Below are 20,052 nucleotides of genomic sequence, written 5' to 3' on the forward strand. Positions count from 1 at the left end.
GCACCACAGATGAGAAACACCAGCCTGAATATTCCATCTGCGCCTGTTTGCCCTTCCTACACAAACACAACCTTTCAATATTGCCTCAAGGAGATGACTCCCTTCAGCTTGTAATGATGGGATATATAGGCAACAGTGAAAAAAGGAAGCAAAGACTGCTCGGTTATCTGAACTGAGACTGTTCCTTAGTTATTCAAAAAAAGGAAGAGTTGCCCTTTCCAAAACATATTGCCACTAGTTGAAAGGAATTGCCCAAATCTCATTTTCCTGGGCATATTTGTGCAAGGTGCTACTTAACGTGGGAATTTTGTGACCCTCAGTGAATGGAGCAGCCTCAGTTTGGTTTCTCTGGATGCAAACTGAATCTTCCTGGCCATGCACTCATATTTTTTAAAAATAGTGTTTGTGGAACAGAAGCAGATCAGTATCTTATAGCAGAGTGAACACAGGAGAGAAACTGTCCATTAAGATACTTAGAATGATCCAATATCTTTAAAAAATGTGATCAATACAATAGCAAAATAGCCATTGGAAATTGTTGCATCATAGCTTAGGCATGTTGACTGAAAACTTGAAGCATTCCTTTAAGCACTTAAAAGTTTGAAATATTTTCTGTAATTTTTGGCTTGGAAACAGTCATCTGTCCCTAACACTGGGAATGTTTCTTCAATCACTCAAGCTAATTGTACCGAGAACTGGTAGGAGAAGACCTCACTCCCTGAGCGGCATTCTGACTCTGAATGCAGCATCCTGAGTTCCTCAGTACCTGGAAAGAACCCTGCAGAGCAGGCAGGTAGATTCTCGTCTTCAAAGTGGGAGCATCACACATGAAGCGGCTTTAGGGGTTTAAGTCAGACTCATCTATATGTAGTTATGGTGAGCTTATCATCATGGTCTGATTAGTGTGGCTGCCCTCACAGTTCAGTTCATGGAACAGAATCTAACCAGAGTCAGCTCTTCAGGGCAACACCTACTTTGAGAGGTTTCTTTACCTTCCACAGTCAGCTATGTTCTGGGCACCCCTTTTTCAATTCAAATTTAACCCATTTGCTGGAGTGTCTTAGTCAATTTGAGCTGCTATAACAAGAGTACGATAGCTTGGACAGACTTTGATTTCTCAGGGTTCTGGAGGTTGAGAAGTACAAGATCAAGATGCTGGTAGCAGGTAGCCATCTTCTTATTGTATCCTTAGATGGCAGAGAGCAAAGAGAAGAGACAAAATCTCTCCTGTCTCTTCTTATAAGGGCGCTAATCCCATTCATGAAGGCTGCACCCTCATGACCTAATTACCTCTCAAAGGCCCCATTTCTAAATACCATTACTCTGGGATTCGGATTTCAGCATACAAGTTTTGGGGGATACAGACATTCAGTCTGTAGCACAGAGTCACCATAAAGATGTATTAATGCTATCACGTATGAGATGCAGACCCTTAAAAATATGGACCCCTGACCCTTGCCTATTTAGAAATGTTATAAAAGGTCCATGCTCTCCCTTTCAGTGATCTGGTGCTGCCAGTTTCATTGTAAACAGGGATTGGTTAAAGACACTGGAATTGTGTGGTGGAGTCTGTTACAATATGATCACCAAGAAAAAAATACCTGGAATATCCTTATTTAAAAATATCTAGAATGTGTGTGTGTGTGTGTGTGTGTGTGTGTGTGTGTGTGTGTGTGTGTGTGTGGATACATACGCATGTATGCACACCTGACACATTTTAAAAACAATCGTTTATTTACTTATTTTAGGCTGTACTGACCCTTTGTTGTTGCATGGGCGTTTCTCTAGCTGTGACAAGCGGGGGCCCCTCTCTGGTGGTGGTGCATGGGCTTCTCATTGCAGTGGCTTCTCTTACTGCAGAGCGCGTGCGCTGGGGCACACGGGCTTCAGTAGTTGTGGTGCGTGGGCTCAGGAGCTCTAGCTCACTGGCTCTAGAGCACAAGCTCAGTAGCTGTGACACTCGGGCTTAGTTGCTCTGTGTCAGGTGGGATCTTCCTGGCTCAGGTATCGAACCCATGTCTCCTGCATTGGCAGGTGGATTCTTTACCACTGAGCCACCAGGGAGACCCATGTTTTTTTAATAGATAGAACTTATAGCCCCTCAGGGGTCAGTGGATATTAATTTGGAGCAATGGAAACAATCCATTGCTTTGTCTAATGAGTGGTTTTCAAGCTGTGGGACTCTAGCTATGTGGACAGGAGTCTTAACTAGAGCATCTATTCCTAGATCAAAGTCATACATCTCAGATCTCCTGAACTCACTCACACCAGCCTCTCCTGCTTCTGTGTTTCTGTCCTTCCTAGCTCTTTCATGCATTCTGATCATCATTACTGCCTTCATGATCATTTAGCCAGTTCATTATTTTTCTGCCTTCTTTTTATGCTTCTAGAGAGTAGAGTATTGAATAAATGCTAGTCCAAGTCTATCCATTGAGCACTCTTCTGACCCTTTACAAGAAGCCACTGGATACATCTGTCTAAGCTGTCTGTTGCTCCATCTTTTTGTCCTATCTTGAAAAGTTGTTATGAGAATAAAGTGAACTAATGTTAGAGAGAGCACTTGGGGACATTTAATAACTATTTACATGTGAGGTGGTATTGTTATTTATACCTTAGACTAGCTCTGAGAATTGTCAAGGACACTTGTTTTTATACAGGGGGAAAAAAACTCTGCCTCCTTAAGAAAGGTTGAATAACATTTTTGCTTCTATTTAGGATATCCGTTACTGAAAGTATCCTAAAGATGTTTCTTTAAAAAAAAAAAAAAAAATATATATATATATATATATATATATATATATATATATATATAATTACAGATGGGATATACACCGCTACATGTAGGCTGCCACTATGGAAACATCAAGATTGTTAACTTCCTGCTCCAGCATTCTGCAAAAGTAAACGCCAAAACCAAGGTAAACTCCTTTCTCCTTTGTGTCTACCAAGTTATCGATCTTGAATCTTGTATGGAAGGGAGTTAAGAGTCTTTTCTTCCGTCTTCCTTTTACAGAATGGGTATACACCATTACACCAAGCAGCTCAACAGGGACACACCCATATAATCAATGTGTTGCTTCAAAACAATGCCTCCCCCAATGAACTCACTGTGGTAAGAGCGGAGGGTCAGCTGGGGAAAGGGGGTGAGCCGGGCTGGGCTGTCCTGTCTTCTTAACATGTTTCACTGTGCATCAGGGTTGCTTTTTAACTTTCGTTAGTAGGCATAAGCAGAGCATTCAGTAGAATGAAGGGAAAAGAACAATAACTGTGTTGTGGTGAGCTGTCCATAGAGAGAGACATGATCAGTGTTTCCCACTTAAAAAACTACAAACCCATTGCTGCCTAGTAGGAAGTACATATGTGAGAAGAAGCGCATGTTTGTTTCCTTGATTACTGAGAACATTACAGAGCCTCTCAGATTCCATGTACAGCAACCCAGCCTCTACTGCACAAGTAGAAACAGGTTAGGCGGCTCCTGTGCAAGGTATATCTTTAATGAAGCAGCATTTTGTGTGTCAGTGGGAGAGGACCAGTGAGACACTCGCCCTGTGTTTGTACAGAGGAAACGTGCAAACTCACAGGCGCTGATAGCCGTGGAATGACTTGTAATTTCTAGCCCACGTTTCCCTCTTGCCAGAACGGGAACACTGCCCTGGCCATTGCCCGGAGGCTTGGCTACATCTCAGTGGTGGACACCCTGAAGGTGGTAACCGAGGAAACCGTGACCACAACTGTGAGTAGTGGATGCCGGCCCCTGCCACCCCCTTGCCCTACAAGCCAGTTCTTGGACTGTAGGTTTTCCCAGGTTGTGGGTAGAAGAAGCTTGTCCCTCCACTCAGAGACCCAGTCATGTTTTCAGATGCTGTTACCTCAGTGATGGCAGTCAGCAAAGCACAACTCTCATTTCTGATATTTAGAAATGATATTTAAATAAATATCAGTCATCATAAATCAATCATTTAATTAAATGATGTTTCATTAAAAACACTAAAAATACCTTTTAAAAAAGTTATAGCTTTCCGAAAGCTATCGAGTTTTTAGTTCCATAGAAAGCTCACTGTGTTTCTTTGTTAAATTTGACATAAAAATATTTAATGAGATGAAGGCAGAAATGTTTTTCTTGTTAGAAATGTTTTCTAACAGCCTTTCTTTGGCAGTATAAGAACTATGAAAACTCTAAGTTGATTCTTTAAATATTTTTAACTCACAAATGATAATGTATCCATTGTCATCATTATGGTGAAAATATTTTTGTTATAGACACATTAGCCATAGGATCCAAATTTATTTTTCCCACCAGGCTGGGTCCTCTTCCATTCACCTGTTGGAGTTTAAATAGGAAGAACAATAAGGTGTTGCATTAAAACTAAAATCTTCACCGGGAGGCCTTATTGCATCAAATATATTTTTACAAGCTGCCAGCCTCTAGGACAGGTCATCTCTTTTGAACCTCACCTGATGTCTTTGAACCCTTTCAGGATTTGGTAACTTTGGGATCAAGACCAGGTGTTGCACCATATCAGAGGCTTATTTGAGTTATTCTTGACTCCATGACTCAACACACAGGCCCCAGTCTGAGTCCATAAAATGTCAGTGTAGGACTCTGCAACACTTGGAATTATCAGCTCTGCTTCTTTTTCTCAAAGACCACCTTCCACATGAAGGCATAGTTCACATCTTCAGTCTGGATACACAGGGCTGCATACAAAACATCGCTCGAGGGACTCTGTAGCTTCCTGCCTATTGAGTTATTTGGCTGTATACAGGTTTTAAAAACTAAAAGTTCAGCCTGATGATCACAAGAGAGAAATTCTATAATTTTCTAAAGAGAAAACAGCCGCTTTGGTCAACTAGAGCAATGGTTGGCAACCAGGGCACGTTTCTAACTTCAAGACAGTTTGAATAAATTCCCACCTGTTCTTTCATAGAACTCTTGATATTTCATTATCTTAAAATCTATTATTAAATTCTCAAGAAAAGAGTTTAAATAATAATGTTTATTAACCTTGATTTTATAGATATGCCATGTAACTCTCTCTAGAGTGGGGAAGGAGAGAAGCACAGGTATTAAACAATGGCCAGATGTCACCATGCTTAAAAGATTTGAAGCCACTGCAATACATACGTGAAACTTCTATTTCAGTGTGAAAGGACTGAAAATGGTATAATGGTTCAAAATAGAAATCGTACTTGATTAAATGCCAGTGACTTTCTCATCCACTGCTGTGCCGTGCTAAGTCACGTCAATCGTGTCTGACTCTTGTGACCCCACGGACTGTAGCCCACCAGGCTCCTCTGTCCATGGGATTCTCCAGGCAAGAACACTGGAGTGGGTTGCCGTTTCCTCCTCCAGGACATCTTCCCAATCCAGGGATCGAACCCGCATCTTTTTTTATGTCTCTTGCGTTACAGGCAGGTTCTTTACCACTAGCACCACCTGGAAAACCCATTAGGAAAGTTCAAAATGTTTCTTTGATGTCCAAAGAGCTTTAGGAGAAGATAAAGTTACAGACCAAGACAGTTAACGTTACGGCCTCAGGAAACGTACTGAGAGAAAAGTGTTTTAGGGCTCCAGTTCCTAGTGAAAGGATGTGCACGGTAGTCACACCATTGCTCACACAGCATCATTAGCTGACTTGGTAGGTGATTTTCTGCCAGAGAGAAAAGAAAGGACTCATGCTAACAGGAGGTACAGTTTGCCTGGTGAAGTGAATGAGCCTCCACCAAATGAAGCTTTCACGCAAGTCCCTGAGACTGAGTCCAGAGTTGCAGTATCAAGGCTTTATTTCAAGCCGAGATACCGCCTTCTCAGCCTTCCCTTTGCAGTTACATCCAGCTCAGACAGGACTGTAGCAATTCAGGGTGGGGGTCTATGATCCTAAACTAAGCAAACACAGAGCAGCCTCCACCACAGGCGGGTCTTTGTTCAGTCAGCTGTGGAAGCCCCAGCAGCCACTGTCCCCATAAGCAGACATCAATTTTTCAGCAACCTTAAAAATCAGACTGCATCAGGACTTCCCTGATGGTCCAGTGGTCAAGACTCTGCTCTTCCACTGCCAGGGGGCACGGGTTCTATCCCTGGTACAGAACTAGGACCTCATATATGGTGCAGCTTGGCCAAAAAAGAAAAAAAAAAGACTACATCTTTGATAGGAGTGCCATGTTTAATATGGAAATTCTGAGACAGGTACTTTAGTTAATGAGTTTAAAGTCATGGCTGAATAGGAAACTGAGTAACTAGAACTGGATATACAAAACATATGAATTAAGCTATTTAAATTGCATTGTTTAAAATTTCCCATCAGAGCACGTCAGTCACTCAGATGTTGGTTTCTAATACCACTCTCTGATAAAGGAAACCAGGCCTCCTTGGAGAAGTGACAAAAAATCTAGAGCTGGGGCAGGAAATATGCAAGATGAGCCTGGAACCTCTTGTAGTGCCATAAGGATTCCTCCCAAAAAACTGCCATGTAAATAAGTAAATAAATAAATACACATGTATAAAATGATGAGATCTATTAATATTAAAGGGACACAGGAATCCATTGAAAGAGTTCCCAGTGGCCAAAGCTGGAACAATTTGAGGAAAAGAAATATAATAGAATTGAGGTAAGATGCAAAGTATAAAACATATATCTATGCATTCTTACTGATACAGATAAATGAATACCTAGAGAAGAAAAGACAAATGTCTCAGTCAAAAGAATTCCAAATAATTGATGAAAATGCTTCACCGTCAAGGAGGTAGAACTTGATTCCCCAGTGCTGAAGTATATCTGAGGACAGTAACTTTCTTCCAGAGAAAACAGTACAGAGTGAGGGGAGTAGAGTGACTCTATGATGGAGAAAACTGATCAGCAGCCTGGTGACCAAGTGCATCACCCACCACTGGTAAATTACGCTGACGGTATATATCCTTCAGGTAATAGGATGAAAATGGCATTTTACCATGGTGATGTTCCTCCCCAAAAACATGCAACCCCAGTCTAATCAATGAGAGGAACATGAGAAAATCTCAGTTTAGGGACATTCTACAGAAAACCTGAGCACTTCACCCTGAAACTGTCAAGGTCATTAAAAATATGGAAAGTCTGAGAAACTGTCACAGCTATAGGAGCCTAAGGAGATTGACAATTAAAGGGAACATGGTATCCTGGATGAGATGCTAGATCAGAAAGGATATTTGGCAAAAACTAAGGAAATCTGAATAAAATATAGACTTTAATAATAAATCAATATTGACTCATTAATTGCAACAAACATACCATGCTAATATATGCTAATAATAAGGGAAATGGGGTGAAAACTCTACTATCCTTACAATTTTTGTGTAAATCTAAGACCGTTCTAATACAAAATACTCATTTTTTTAAATGTTCAATTACAGTATTACATGCTGGAAAAAATACCAAGTAATGCTTTATTTCAACGTGACTTGCACTACCGGTCTTTCATTTGCTCAGATTAAAAGAGGACTCCTTCTAAAACTAAAACATATTAAGTCATTCACATTTTCAAACAAGTAATACTGTCAGTGTCCTTTGGATAGAAACAATCTAGGTAAAAGTTATCAAAGAGCAAGTAAAAATTCAGCAAAGCCTTTGCTCGGTAATATACAATTTTTAAGATTTTGTAGATGTTCAAATTATTCCGCAAATGCATTGTCTCTAAAATATTTTCTGCAGACACATAGTTGTAAAAGTTATGTATTAAAATCTTAATATTTTGTTTTAGAAATTAAAACATAGACATAGGAGGAGAAACAAAAGAAGTGGCTGGCTTGGCACAAGCGACAAAGACGTATTTCTTGCCTTTCATCTGGTTTATCTTCAGCTAGGACTTTTAGTGGGGTGGGGTGGCAGCTTCATCAGACCATGAAAAAAGTGTAGCAATAGACCAAGAGAGGCAGTGTCTCTCTCGTGTCCTTTGAGAAAACTTTTTTCAGGACCTAAATCTTTTAAGCTGATGTGCTTTGCCGCTAGGATTCTTTCACCTTGTATTCATTCCCTGCCATGTGTATGATGAGGACTTCAGTGCTACTAAGGGATATTTATGGTGTTATTTTGTATGCAGGAGCTTTGGGGCATTCATCAATCCCACACATAAATCCCACAGTAAATCTATAGATTAATTTAGGGAGAAATGAATAGTCTCAGTAGAACGTGCTGTTTCCTCATATTAAAGTGACTGCCTTTTTTTTGTTACTAGACTGTCATAGAGAAGCACAAGATGAATGTTCCAGAGACTATGAACGAAGTTCTTGATATGTCTGATGATGAAGGTATGAAAACCTCCTTTGAGTCTGTAGTAACAAAGAGTGACTGTGTATTTGTTTCCTGAAGGAAATTCATTGCAAAAATGTTTTTAGAAGCATGAATATGTTTTGTTGTAGTGTCAACAGTATGCATTTTTTCACACTTACATTGTTCACTTAAATCATGCAGTTCGTAAAGCCAACGCCCCTGAAATGCTCAGTGATGGCGAGTATATCTCAGATGTTGAAGAAGGTATTTGTGAATTTTTATTGTGATAAAATTTAACTACCAGCTTTATCTTCCACTTCTTATCTTTGAACTATAACCCTTCCCTGAGTTACTAACTTTTCATTTTATCTTGTGATTATCAATTAATATATCATTTAAACAACATGTATTTGATATCACTGTCTTCTTTTGGTCTCTTTGAGTGCCCTCCCCTTGAACCCATTTTCCAGCTTGGAAATACAACTGTCACTACTTATCAGGATTACTTTCTTTCTATTTGTTGCTATTAAGTAGAAAAGTGATCTTTTGATTGCTTACATTTGAAAATCTAGAAAAGAAAAATCTGTTTATATCTAAAATTTTTTTTTCATAAGTAAGTGAAGGTTTATGAGGACAGGCTTATGAGCCCATTCTAGGATGTACTCTAAGCTTTGCAGTGAAAGCTACTTTTGATCTTGAACTCATAATGAAAAGCCAACCTGAAAAAACTTGCTTTCAAAATACAAATTTTTAATCTTGATTTCGTGAAAGAGACAAAATATAGATGATTATACCTATTCTTCATGTGCTTAAAAGAACCTTTTCGTTTTCCTGCCTCACTTAAAAATTAGTGCATTTAAGCAGGTCATGGTATGTAGATACATTAATGAGATTATGTCTTTATTGTTCATTGAAAACTGACATGTTTACAGTGAATAAATATAAAGATGGCAGATGCTGGCATTTTACTGAAATGTTTACTTAGAATAGAATATATACTGATGTTTCTCTCCTGCATCATTTGACTCTCCCAAACAACGTCCTGTCTTTCTGCTTCTCCATTTGTCAGCTCTCATGTTGTTTTTTCCTTTTGGATCCGTCTTAGCGCAGCTGCTCTTTGTTTGCCTCTAGGTTACCTTTATTGGAATTATTGGCTCCTTCTTTGGTTTGTCCAGTTTTCATTGGAAACCTAAGTAGTGGGAAAGCCTACCTGATCCAAAGTCACGTTAGCTCTTTTGGTGACCAGGGGCTTCCTAGTGATCATGCCTGCCCTCCTAGGAATGCTAATGTCTTGAGAGTTTAGGGACTTGGTAATTTAGGGACTTGCAAGTACCTGTCTAATTGTTTGTAAATGTTGTTTTAATAAATGTTAAAGGCATCTACTCATCATTTTTCTTTTTCTGTAAACCATCAACTATATATTTACTTCTGTTAATCCCTCAATGGATAATATTTGTATCATCTTTAGGACTCTATGAGTAATATGCCTTACTGTCATATTATATTTCAATGCTTGCTTTTGCAGCATTGTCAGAGTAATTTCTCATGTGCAGAAGCAGAAAGAAAAATGATGGTCTCACAGAAATGCATACACACACAAAATGTGACGTAAAAAGTACATTTGGAAACAAAATTGTTATGAAATATAATATGACAATCAAAGACCTAAAAATGTGCTAATTTCCAATAGAATATCCCCAAAGAGCTGCACTGATGAGAGGCCAAGTTTGAATGGACTATATAACAACCTTATACGTGTGGAAAACCCTAATTTCCAAAAAGAAGAAATTTTGCATCTCTTAAAGATAATTCACTTAGCTGTTTAACTAGAAATGAGAATTATTTCTTTTAGATTTATATCAGCTTGGGAACTTGAAATGAACAAGCAAATTTTCATTCTCATTTTGTCCATCTTTCAGCCCTTGCATGTGTCCAGGGGCTGCTGGAAGCAAATGGCTCTTGACTTCAAAATGTGTAGAATTTAATGTTGAAAGGGGGTTGGTTAAAGGTCATTCAGTCTGAACAACCATCACCTAGTGCTAGAATTACCTCTGTTAGGAGATCCTTTTCCCAGATGCCTCCATGTGAGTTTCCCAATTCTCAGTCTGCCTATTCCTGTGAACAACTCTGGCTTTAAACATTCTTCATTTTCTGGAGCACTCTGTCACTGATTCAGGCTTTAACTCAGTAACTCAGGCTCTGATCAGTTTGGCACTATTTAGAACAAAAGCTGCCTCAATTCATGTAAAATCCTTCTGATATTTAGAAGCACTTTTCATGTTTCTTGTCAATGTTGTTTCCTTCAGTCATATTACTGGCACTTCCCGCCCACCCACCCGTCCACCCCCCGTTCCCTTACCATCACAGTCAGTCTCCTGTGCACATTTCAGTGTGTCTGTATCCACCTCCAGTGGAGGTGGCCAGAGCTGGACACCATATTCGAGGTACAGTCTGATCAAAGCAGAGTCTATCAAGGCTCTTGTGTTGTCCATAGAAGATACTAAAAATCTACAATTGAAGATAAAAATACTGTTGAGGTTATAATATATACTTAATTGAGTCCTATTAATATTGCCGTCAGCTAATGTCCCTAAATTTTGCCTCCATGAGGTCCAGTGAACCACATTAGCCGTTGGTCACATACCTGGATCATTCTCTGCTGCATGCGCTAGCATTTCTATTTTACTCCAAATCCTACAGCAAATCATTTTGAAAGTTTAGTTCGAAAAGGAACCCTACAACTGCAATGACGGTATTTACATCTGACTCACTTGTCGGGTAGATTTGCCAGGGCTTTGCCACTTGGCGCTGCTGGTTTCATTAAGCCCTTTTGAATGGAAACAACTGTTTATTTCCATGAAACCACAGCATATTGTGAATCTCTCTATGTGAGAATTAGTAAGATCTTCAGGTATCCCAGGTGCTAAGAATATCAACAGCTTTTAAAAGCAAATAAAAATAATAAGCAAAATATGCTGTCAGTTTTTCTCAAGAAGAATGAGTTTGTAACATGGGAAAATATAATTATAATCTAAGTTATAAAAATCAAGTGAATATTAAGGGAACAGTGCCAAAAGTAGTCTCTTTTTCTCCCTCTTTCTTTTTAATTTTTGCTTTCTCTTTGTCCTCTTTCCTTGGTCCATGATGAGAAATTAGTCTAAGTTAAAAAAAAAAAAAGTAATGTTGATTAATTTGTCAAAAAAATTTCTCAGAAAAACAAGGCTAAATGTTATCAGTGAATGGCCTAAGGAAACAATGGAGCCAAGTTACAGAGTAAGAACAAAGGTCGACATGTCAGCACATCAGAGATAAAGCAAGATGTTTAAGGCAGGTGATGAGTCCACATGTTACATGGGTAAGGGGTAGGTAGACCTACTTGGAGGGCCAGACTGATTCACAGACATCTTAATGCTCTACTTTTTTCTTTCCCAGAATATATGTTACATGCATATAAAATTAATATACATGCAAAATTAATGTTGATTCTAGTACCACTTAGAGTGTTCAGTTTTGCAATTCAGGTTGTCATTAAAAAGAAAGAAAAAACTAAATTGGGGGAGAGAAGAGAGAGGGAGGGAAGAAAGAGAAGGGAAAGAAGGAAAGGAAAGGAGAGAGAGGAATAAAAGAAGAAAATGGAGATTAAGATTCAAGTTGTCTTCTAGTTTGAGTCCTGCTCCCAAGAGTCACCACGGGCTTTGATTCAGCAGTGATTTTACATTGCAAATTCCTAGAAAATGTATTTTGTCAATTTTTAAGAATGCATAATCATGTTATTTTAGCTTGCAAAATTCTAGTGGGTTGGGTTATAGCAATAAATCTAAAGAACTGCAGATGGGACATAATGAGAACTGGAATGAAGCCATGGAAAGTAAAACCCCAAAAGGCAGCTCTGTGAAACAGGACTCCACTGAACAGGTTTCTGAGACAACTGGGTGAGACAACTCTTGCTCGGAAGAATTATTTAATTCCCAGTTAGTTACAATTCAGATAAGACTGCAGAAGCTCTTTCAGGATCAAATGTAGACACTAAAATATTAAAAGAAAATGCTAAAAGTCTAAGTACACTTAGAAATAATTGTCAGATAGGAATACCACAGCCTACCAGGTTTTTGTGAAGTTTCCTATTAAAGGAAATCCAAAAATCTGGAAACCAGATTCCAGATCCCTCAAAGAGCAAAGAAGGAGTTCATTAAGCAGAATAAATCTGTCTGAACCAGGAAAAAAGTTTTGTGTACTAAAACTGCTATCGACTGGTCCTTTGGAATTGAAGCAGTAGAAATCTAAAGGCTTGATATCAGGTTTGAGCCTCTCAGAATGTAAACTCATATAAAAATCTGTGTGTGTGTATATATATATATATTTTTTTTTTTTTGGAAGAATGAGATTCTTTCTTTTTGTGGTGGGTCAAAATCTTTGGATGCATTATTTATAAAAACATTTTTAAAAGTCTGAAAAAAGAAAAATAATTGTCAGATAGGTGTAGCTTTGAGATATAATAAAGCACTGATGTTTCATCTGATAATATGAGAGAGTCATAATTGGCTCACTTTTGTATCAAAATCAGTGCCTAATGGAAGCAAACCACAAATTCCAAAGAACTAAAACAGCAGATCAGTATTCTATAGCCCAAGCTCTTCATTATACTGATGAGAAATAAAGCCCAAATGAATGTTGTGTGACTTTCCCAACCAGGTTAGTGGCAGAGTGGGACAAGAAGACACATCTGATAGGTGGCATTAGGTCATCTCTTTCATAACTGCAGTAACATGAGCTGTGTTCTTACGTTAGAACCCAAAATTGAATTTTTTTTGAGCTTCAAAAAAATGTGTGCTTAGGAAAAGGAACAAATTGAAAATTGTCACAAAGTAATAATCATTCTTTTTTAAAGACCCAATGAAACTACAAGAGATAGTCCTCTGATCATCTTGGCAAAGGACCAAGATTCACATTCACGTAAAATAGCTATAAACATAACGTAGAATGGATTTTAAGAACTCAAAGCAAGTAGTTTTAGCAAACATATCCAAGTATTTTTAATCAGGGGAGAAAAAGTAGAATTTCATTTGGCACAATCTGAAACTCAAAAAAGTTGGAGAAATTATTTTGGGAAACACAAAGCCAGATATTGGGGGAGATGCCTTACAGCCTCTCTTCTCACCAAGTGCTTTGGACTCTCCTGATCTCCTAGTCATCCTAATAAATACTTCAAACTATCATGTTTTTAGCTTTACAGATCTGGAAAGAAGCCTTGAAGATTAGTTTGTCTCCAGGTGGTCCAAGGGAGTCCTGGTTGCTATGCAGAGACTGCCCTTTACTTAAAATCTCACCATTTTATAAATACCTGTAAAAGCATAACATCTAACTTCTTGCCTGATATTTCTCTGCTTACAGCTCACCTTTCAGACAGATGGTACATAATTGCATGCTACTCTGGCATGGCAACCCACTCCAATATTCTTGCCTAGAGAATCCCATGGACAGAGGAGCCTGGCAGGCTATGGTCAATAGAGTTGTAAAGAGTCAGACACACCTAAAGTGACTTAACAAGCACGCTCAGCAATAAAGTCAAAATGAAATACCAGACGCAGAGACCTAATCTTAGTCTCTATTGTCTCCCTAGAACCTAGTACAGGGCCTGGAACAAAACAGCTCTTCAGTAGGTGTTTGCACAGCTGCAACCTAACAGAGGAGACTCAAGGAAAGGATAGTTGTATACAGGTTTCTGAGAACAGGCAAGATGAAGAAAATTCGCCTCCTGTGCTCCCTGTTCCAGTCATTATACCCTGTCTCACTGAGACAGCCCTAGGCTACATAGTGAACCAGTAAACATCTTTATAATGACTCTCCTAAGAGGTACCTATAGCTCAAAGAATAGTTCATGAATTTAAAAGAATTTCCAGCTAAAGGAAAAGACCTATGGGCGGAGACAGAAGTCTTTATTCTCAAACAGAGTCAATCCTGTCTTTGGTAGCCTGTCTTTGGAATTGGAATTGTTTAGTGATCTTCATCCACACTGACCACTTACCCTACGACGTACTTGACGTGTCTATACAGAATCTCACAGATGTCTCAGCCTGCCCTAAACATACCCTGCAAACAGTGTTTCTTCCCACCCTTCTCCAGGTCAGTAAACAGCTCTATCACCCAAGCTAAAACCTGTGGTTCTGTGTAACCTCCCTTTCTTACGCTTATATCCAGTCCATCAGTGAATCTATCCATTCTGCTTCCAGAATACATCCCACATCCCTCCACTTCCCACTGCCGTGACTCTAATCCACCCGCTGACGTGCCGCCCATGGAATACTGCAGAAGCCTCCTTGCAGGTCACTTCTGCACTTTCCCCAGAGACTCAGTTTTCTATACAGCATCCTCAGCAATCTTTTAAAATGTAAATTGGATCGTGTTACTCCATTCCCCAGCTTCAAACCCTCCAGACCTCATTTGTTGTTCCGTTGCTAAGTTGTGTGCACCTCTTTGTGACCCCATGGCTTCCCTTCCTTCACTGTTTCCTGGAGTTTGCTCACACTCATGTCCATTGAGTCGGTGATGCCATCCAACCATCTCATCCTCTGTCACCCCCTTCTCCTCCTGCCCTCAATCTTTCCCAGCATCAGGGTCTTTTCCAATGAGTCAGCTCTTTGCATCAGGTGGCCAGAGGATTGGCGCTTCAACATCAGTCCTTCCCATGAATATTCAGGGTTGATTTCCTTTAGGATTGACTGGTTTGATCTCTGAAGCTCATAGCTAGGTTTTAAAGATTCATTCATATTGTTGTATATAATTGTAGTTCATTTGTTTTCATTTCGATATATTATTCTATATGCCTGGATCATAATTCGGTTATCCATTCTCCTGTGGATGGAAGCATGGGTTGTTTCCTGTGTGGGGCTGTTGCAAACAAAGCTGCTATAAACCTTATATATGTTTCCTGGTACACATACATAGAAGTACATTTTTGTACGGTATAAACCTAGGATTTTAGTTGCTAAGTTGTAGCTTATGCAAAGACACTAGAATTCTTCACAACCAGGTAGGACTAAACTAGGATTATAAAATTAGATAGTGAGGCTATAGAAAACCAGGAATATAATGTAAAGAGAGCTATTATAATACGAGAAGGAGGCAGGAGGAGGCTATGATGGGATAAGAATGCGGGCAGTGGCTTCTGGGGTGCTGACGTTCTATTTCTTAACCTCTGTGCTATTTATTTTATAGCAGTCTGTTAAAATGTATGTTGCATGTCATGTACTCATTTGCATGGTTGCTGTATTTCAAAATAAAAGTAGCCACTTCTTCTAAATAATACACATACACCCCCAGACGAGTACAAATACAACAGTAAAATAAACCTTCCCAAGGCTTTACGATGCACTTAGAGTAGAACTCACAGCCTTTCTGTGGTCAGTGAATCCTGTGTAAATATGGCTCGTGGTTCCTCTTTCGCATTCTCTCAATCACACTTTTTGATTTCTTCCTAATACTCCTCTCAATATATTAGTCATCAGTTTCAGAAAAGCAAACTTTTTCTGGCAAGGACCAACAATTAATATTTTCAATTTTTCAGGCCACATGGTCTGTGTCCTAACTGTTCAACTCTACCATTGTAGCCCCAATAGCTAACAGAACAAATGAGTAGGGATGTGGGCAATAAAACTTGATTTACAAAAACAGGGAGGGGACTGGATTTTGCCCAGACTGTCATTTGCCAACTTGGGATGAATTTTATGTTCTTCCAAAGTAGGCTGTCCGCGCCATGGAAGCAGAGCTGTCTGTACCGCCGTCCGAGCACTTAGGACACAGACACAGGGGTCCTCGCGGGGGGGCTGCCACACGTTTACCTGTGTCTCTGTCCTTCCCCACCCCACCCCGTCCCCACCTAGGAGTCGACATAAATGAATACTCTCAACGACACACACAAGGTACTTACCATTTATTGAGCCCTTTCCATGTTCTAGGCATTAAGCACCATACATTTCATGTACTATGTTGTTTAAGCGTCACAGTGACCCTCTAACTTAGAGCCGTTGGTATGCCCATTTTATAGATGTGAAAATAAGTTCCAGCAAGGTTAAAGACCTTGGTCAAGGTCACACAGATCAGTGCAGGGGCTTATAGCAGAATCCCAGTCTCTAACCTCTAACATTCAGGTAATTTAGATAAGAGTCCTAAAACAAGCAGATAATTGTAAGTTGTAAATGAGATAATGTATAAAGGTTAGCACAAAGAGATAAGAAAGCCTTCCTCAGTGATCAGTGCAAAGAAATAGAGGAAAACAACAGAATGGGAAAGACTAGAGATTTCTTCAAGAAAACCTGAGATACCAAGGGAAGTTTTCATTCAAAGATGGACACAATAAAGGACAGAAATGGTACAGACCTAACAGAAGCAGAAGATATTAAGAAAAGGTAGCAAGAATACACAGAAGAACTATACAAAAAAGATCTTCACAACCCAGATAATCACGATGGTGTGATCACTCATCTAGAGCCAGATATCCAGGAATGAGAAGTCAAGTGGGCCTTAGGAAGCATCACTATGAACAAAGCTAGTGGAGGTGATGGAATTCCAGTTGGGCTATTTCAAATCCTAAAAGATGATGCTGTGAACGTGCTGCACTCAACACGCCAGCAAATTTGGAAAACTCAGGAGTGGTCACAGGATGGGAAAAGGTGAGTTTTTATTCCAGTCCCAAAGAAAGACAATGCCAAGGAATGCTCAAACTACCACACAATTGCACTCATCTCACATGCTAGAAAAGTAATGCTCAAAATTCTCCAAGCCAGGCTTCAACAGTACATGAACTGTGAACTTCCAGATGTTCAAGTTGCATTTAGAAAAGGCAGAGGAACCAGAGATCAAATTACCAACATCCACTGGATCATCAAAAAAGCAAAAGAGTTCCAGAAAAACATCTACTTCTACTTTATTGCCTATACGAAAGGCTTTGACTGTGTGGAACACAACAAACTGTGGAAAATTCTGAAAGAAGTGGGAATACCAGACCACCTGACCTGCCTCTTGAGAGATCTATCTGCAGGTTAAGAAGCAACAGTTAGAACTGGACATGGAACAACAGACTGGTTCCAAATAGGAAAAGGAGTACGTCAAGGCTGTATATTGTCATCCTCCTTATTTAACTTATATACTGAGTACATCATGAGAAATGCTGGGCTGGATGAAGCATAAGCTGGAATCAAAATTGCAGGGAGAAATATCAATAACCTGATATGCAGATGACACCACCCTTATGGCAGAGAGCAAAGAAGAGCTAAAGAGCCTCTTGATGAAAGTGAGAAGAGTGAAAAAGTTGGCTTCAAACTCAACATTCAGAAAACTAAGATCATGGCATCTGGTCCCATCACTTCATGCAAATAGGTGGAGAAACAGTGGAAACAGTGACAGACTTTGTTTTTCGGGGCTCCAAAATCACTGCAGATGGTGACTGCAGCCATGAAATTAAAAGATGCTTGCTCCTTGGAAGGAAAGTTATGACCAACCTAGACAGCATAGTAAAAAGTAGAGACATTACTATGCCAACAAGGTATCTAGTCAAAGCTATGGTTTTTCCAGTAGTCATGCGTGGATGTGAGAGTTGAACTATAAAGAAAGCTGAGTGCCAAAGAATTGATGCTTTTGAACTGTGATGTTGGAGAAGACTTTTGAGAGTCCCTTGGACTGCAAGGAGATCCAACCAGTCCATCCTAAAGGAAATCAGTCCTGAATATTCGTTGGAAAGACTAATGCTGAAGCTGAAACTCCAGTACTTTGGCCACATGATGCGAAGAACTGACATTTGTAAAGACCCTGATGCTGGGAAAGATTGAAGGCGGGAGAAGGGAAAGACAGAGGATGAGATGGTTGGATGGCATCACTGACTCAATGGACATGAGTTTCAGTAAGCTCCAGGAGTTGATGATGGACAGGGAGGACTGGCGTGCTGCAGTCAATGGGATCACAAAGAGTCAGATGCAACTGAACTGAACTGATAAAGGTTAACCCAGATATCTCCATGAATGTTAGTTACAAGGCACTTTATCTTACTTAATCTTCTCAAAGTAGTTGAGAGCAGTTTTGGAACTATTCTTACCCCTACTTTACATTTAGTTCTAATTCAAAGCCCTAAAATTTTATTAGCCCTCACTTGCATTAAGGTTCTAAGCCTAAAAGGGTTCAAGATACTTGTTCAGGTTCACATAACCAATGAAACTGTAATTTGAATTTAGTTTTTGTTTTGTTTTGTTTTGTTTTGTTTTTGAATTTAGGTTTTTTTTACTTTCAGTGAGATGCTCTAAGAGAATATATGAAAGTAACAAGAAAATGCAAAAGAAGGGGAGAGGACTGGAGGCCTCAGAAGGATGAATTTTATGGAACAGACAGAATGTGAACAAGCAGAAGTTTGAGGGGTTAAGGAGAAGGGAAGGGACTGGAAAGAAGTGTTCTAAGTTCAGGGTCAAAGTATCAGAGACTGGAAGAGCTCACAGAAGACTTCAGCATGAGGCAAGGGGTTTGGGCACTGACCTGGCTGAGGATCCCAGGGCAGGGCACAGGGAGGAATGGAAAACTCTGGGCACACTGAGAGGAAGAGGAATGCCAGAGGGAGTGGTGAAGAACAGGGAGAAAACCAGAAGAGTGAGCTCTAGTGGATGCCGTCCGTGGGAGAAACTTCCCTGGCACGGTCCAGTTAGGTGAGCACAGGCCATTTGGGAACCCCTGATGACCACAGCAGCTGCCGTGTTCATAATATGGCTACAGACCCAGAATAAGTAGTTCTCATATAGTTTTGTGTTTTTTCCCTAGAAGGTATGACAGATGAGCAGCTGCAGCAGTCTATGGCATGAAGGGGAACAGGGGTCAGTTAAGAGCTGACCGGGAATTAGCATGTTTATTGATTAAGTACAATAGGTGGTCTTTTCATTCATTCAAAACAAGTTGTAATTTTGAATATGATTCCTTCCCACTCCCACTTCTTTTAGTCTCTGGTAATCTACCCGGAAAGTCTGAGCTTCTTCATGGGGAAGTGGGTCCTCATGTGACCACCTCTGCCCCCATCCCCCAAATTGGACTCCTACTGCAGAGAGAACCAGAAGTGGAGGGTGACGCTGGGGAAAACCAGCACGGAGAATGCTTGGCCAGGGAAAGGCGGGGTGGCGGCAGAGGGCCGGGAAGGGGTGTGGGGTTGGAGAACGGGAAGATGTTACACATGGCAAGAGGTGGTCCAAGCACTGGGGCCAGAAGCACACTGAGGCTGAGAACCGACCGCAGGCTGTCTTTCCCTTCTGTGTATATACCTTTTAGGTAGAGGTTGGAGATAGAACACAGATCAATAACTGGTGTTTGCTGCTCTGCACAGTGAAAAGCAGTTTAGGTGTAAGAGAAGGAGAGACCAGGTTCAAGCCCACAAAGTGGACGTGATGCTTATACTGCTTTATACCTGAGGGTAGTGAGCATCTTCTGGCGCTTTGCACACCCAGTCCTTATATACAGACATAATGAGCCAAGATCAATGAGGTCTGGATGTGGGGCTGAGTCTAAACGAATTTGTAAGAAAGAATGAACAGAAGGGACTTACTGGCATGATACAGCCACCTTGAATTTAGCAATGTAATTACTCCGTAAGTAAGAACCATTTTAGTGTCTGATTTCACAGTATTACTTTGTGGCTAGTCATTGTCTGGTCTTATTTAAAAGTGGCATGCTGCTGCTGCTGCTGCTAAGTCACTTCAGTCGTGTCCAACTCTGTGCGACCCCAGAGACAGCAGCCCACCAGGCTCCCCCATCCCTGGGATTCTCCAGGCAAGAACACATAGAT

The 20,052-nt window shown here is 40.1% G+C and overlaps 1 protein-coding gene across 2 annotated transcripts in view; it reads left to right on the forward strand.

Moving 5' to 3' along the window:
• The window catches only part of ANK3 (ankyrin 3), a 750,492-nt gene that overhangs the window by 599,306 nt on the left and 131,134 nt on the right, over nucleotides 1–20,052 (forward strand). For both annotated transcript variants that reach the window (XM_018042183.1, XM_018042184.1), the window contains 5 exons: nucleotides 2,820–2,918; nucleotides 3,014–3,112; nucleotides 3,638–3,733; nucleotides 8,209–8,281; nucleotides 8,445–8,507. In XM_018042183.1, coding sequence (XP_017897672.1) covers nucleotides 2,820–2,918; nucleotides 3,014–3,112; nucleotides 3,638–3,733; nucleotides 8,209–8,281; nucleotides 8,445–8,507 — 430 coding nt within the window. The remainder of the gene's footprint in view (nucleotides 1–2,819; nucleotides 2,919–3,013; nucleotides 3,113–3,637; nucleotides 3,734–8,208; nucleotides 8,282–8,444; nucleotides 8,508–20,052) is intronic.

Source organism: Capra hircus, chromosome 28 (genome assembly GCF_001704415.2).
Source record: "Capra hircus breed San Clemente chromosome 28, ASM170441v1, whole genome shotgun sequence".
In the NCBI taxonomy this organism is placed as follows: domain Eukaryota; kingdom Metazoa; phylum Chordata; class Mammalia; order Artiodactyla; family Bovidae; genus Capra; species Capra hircus.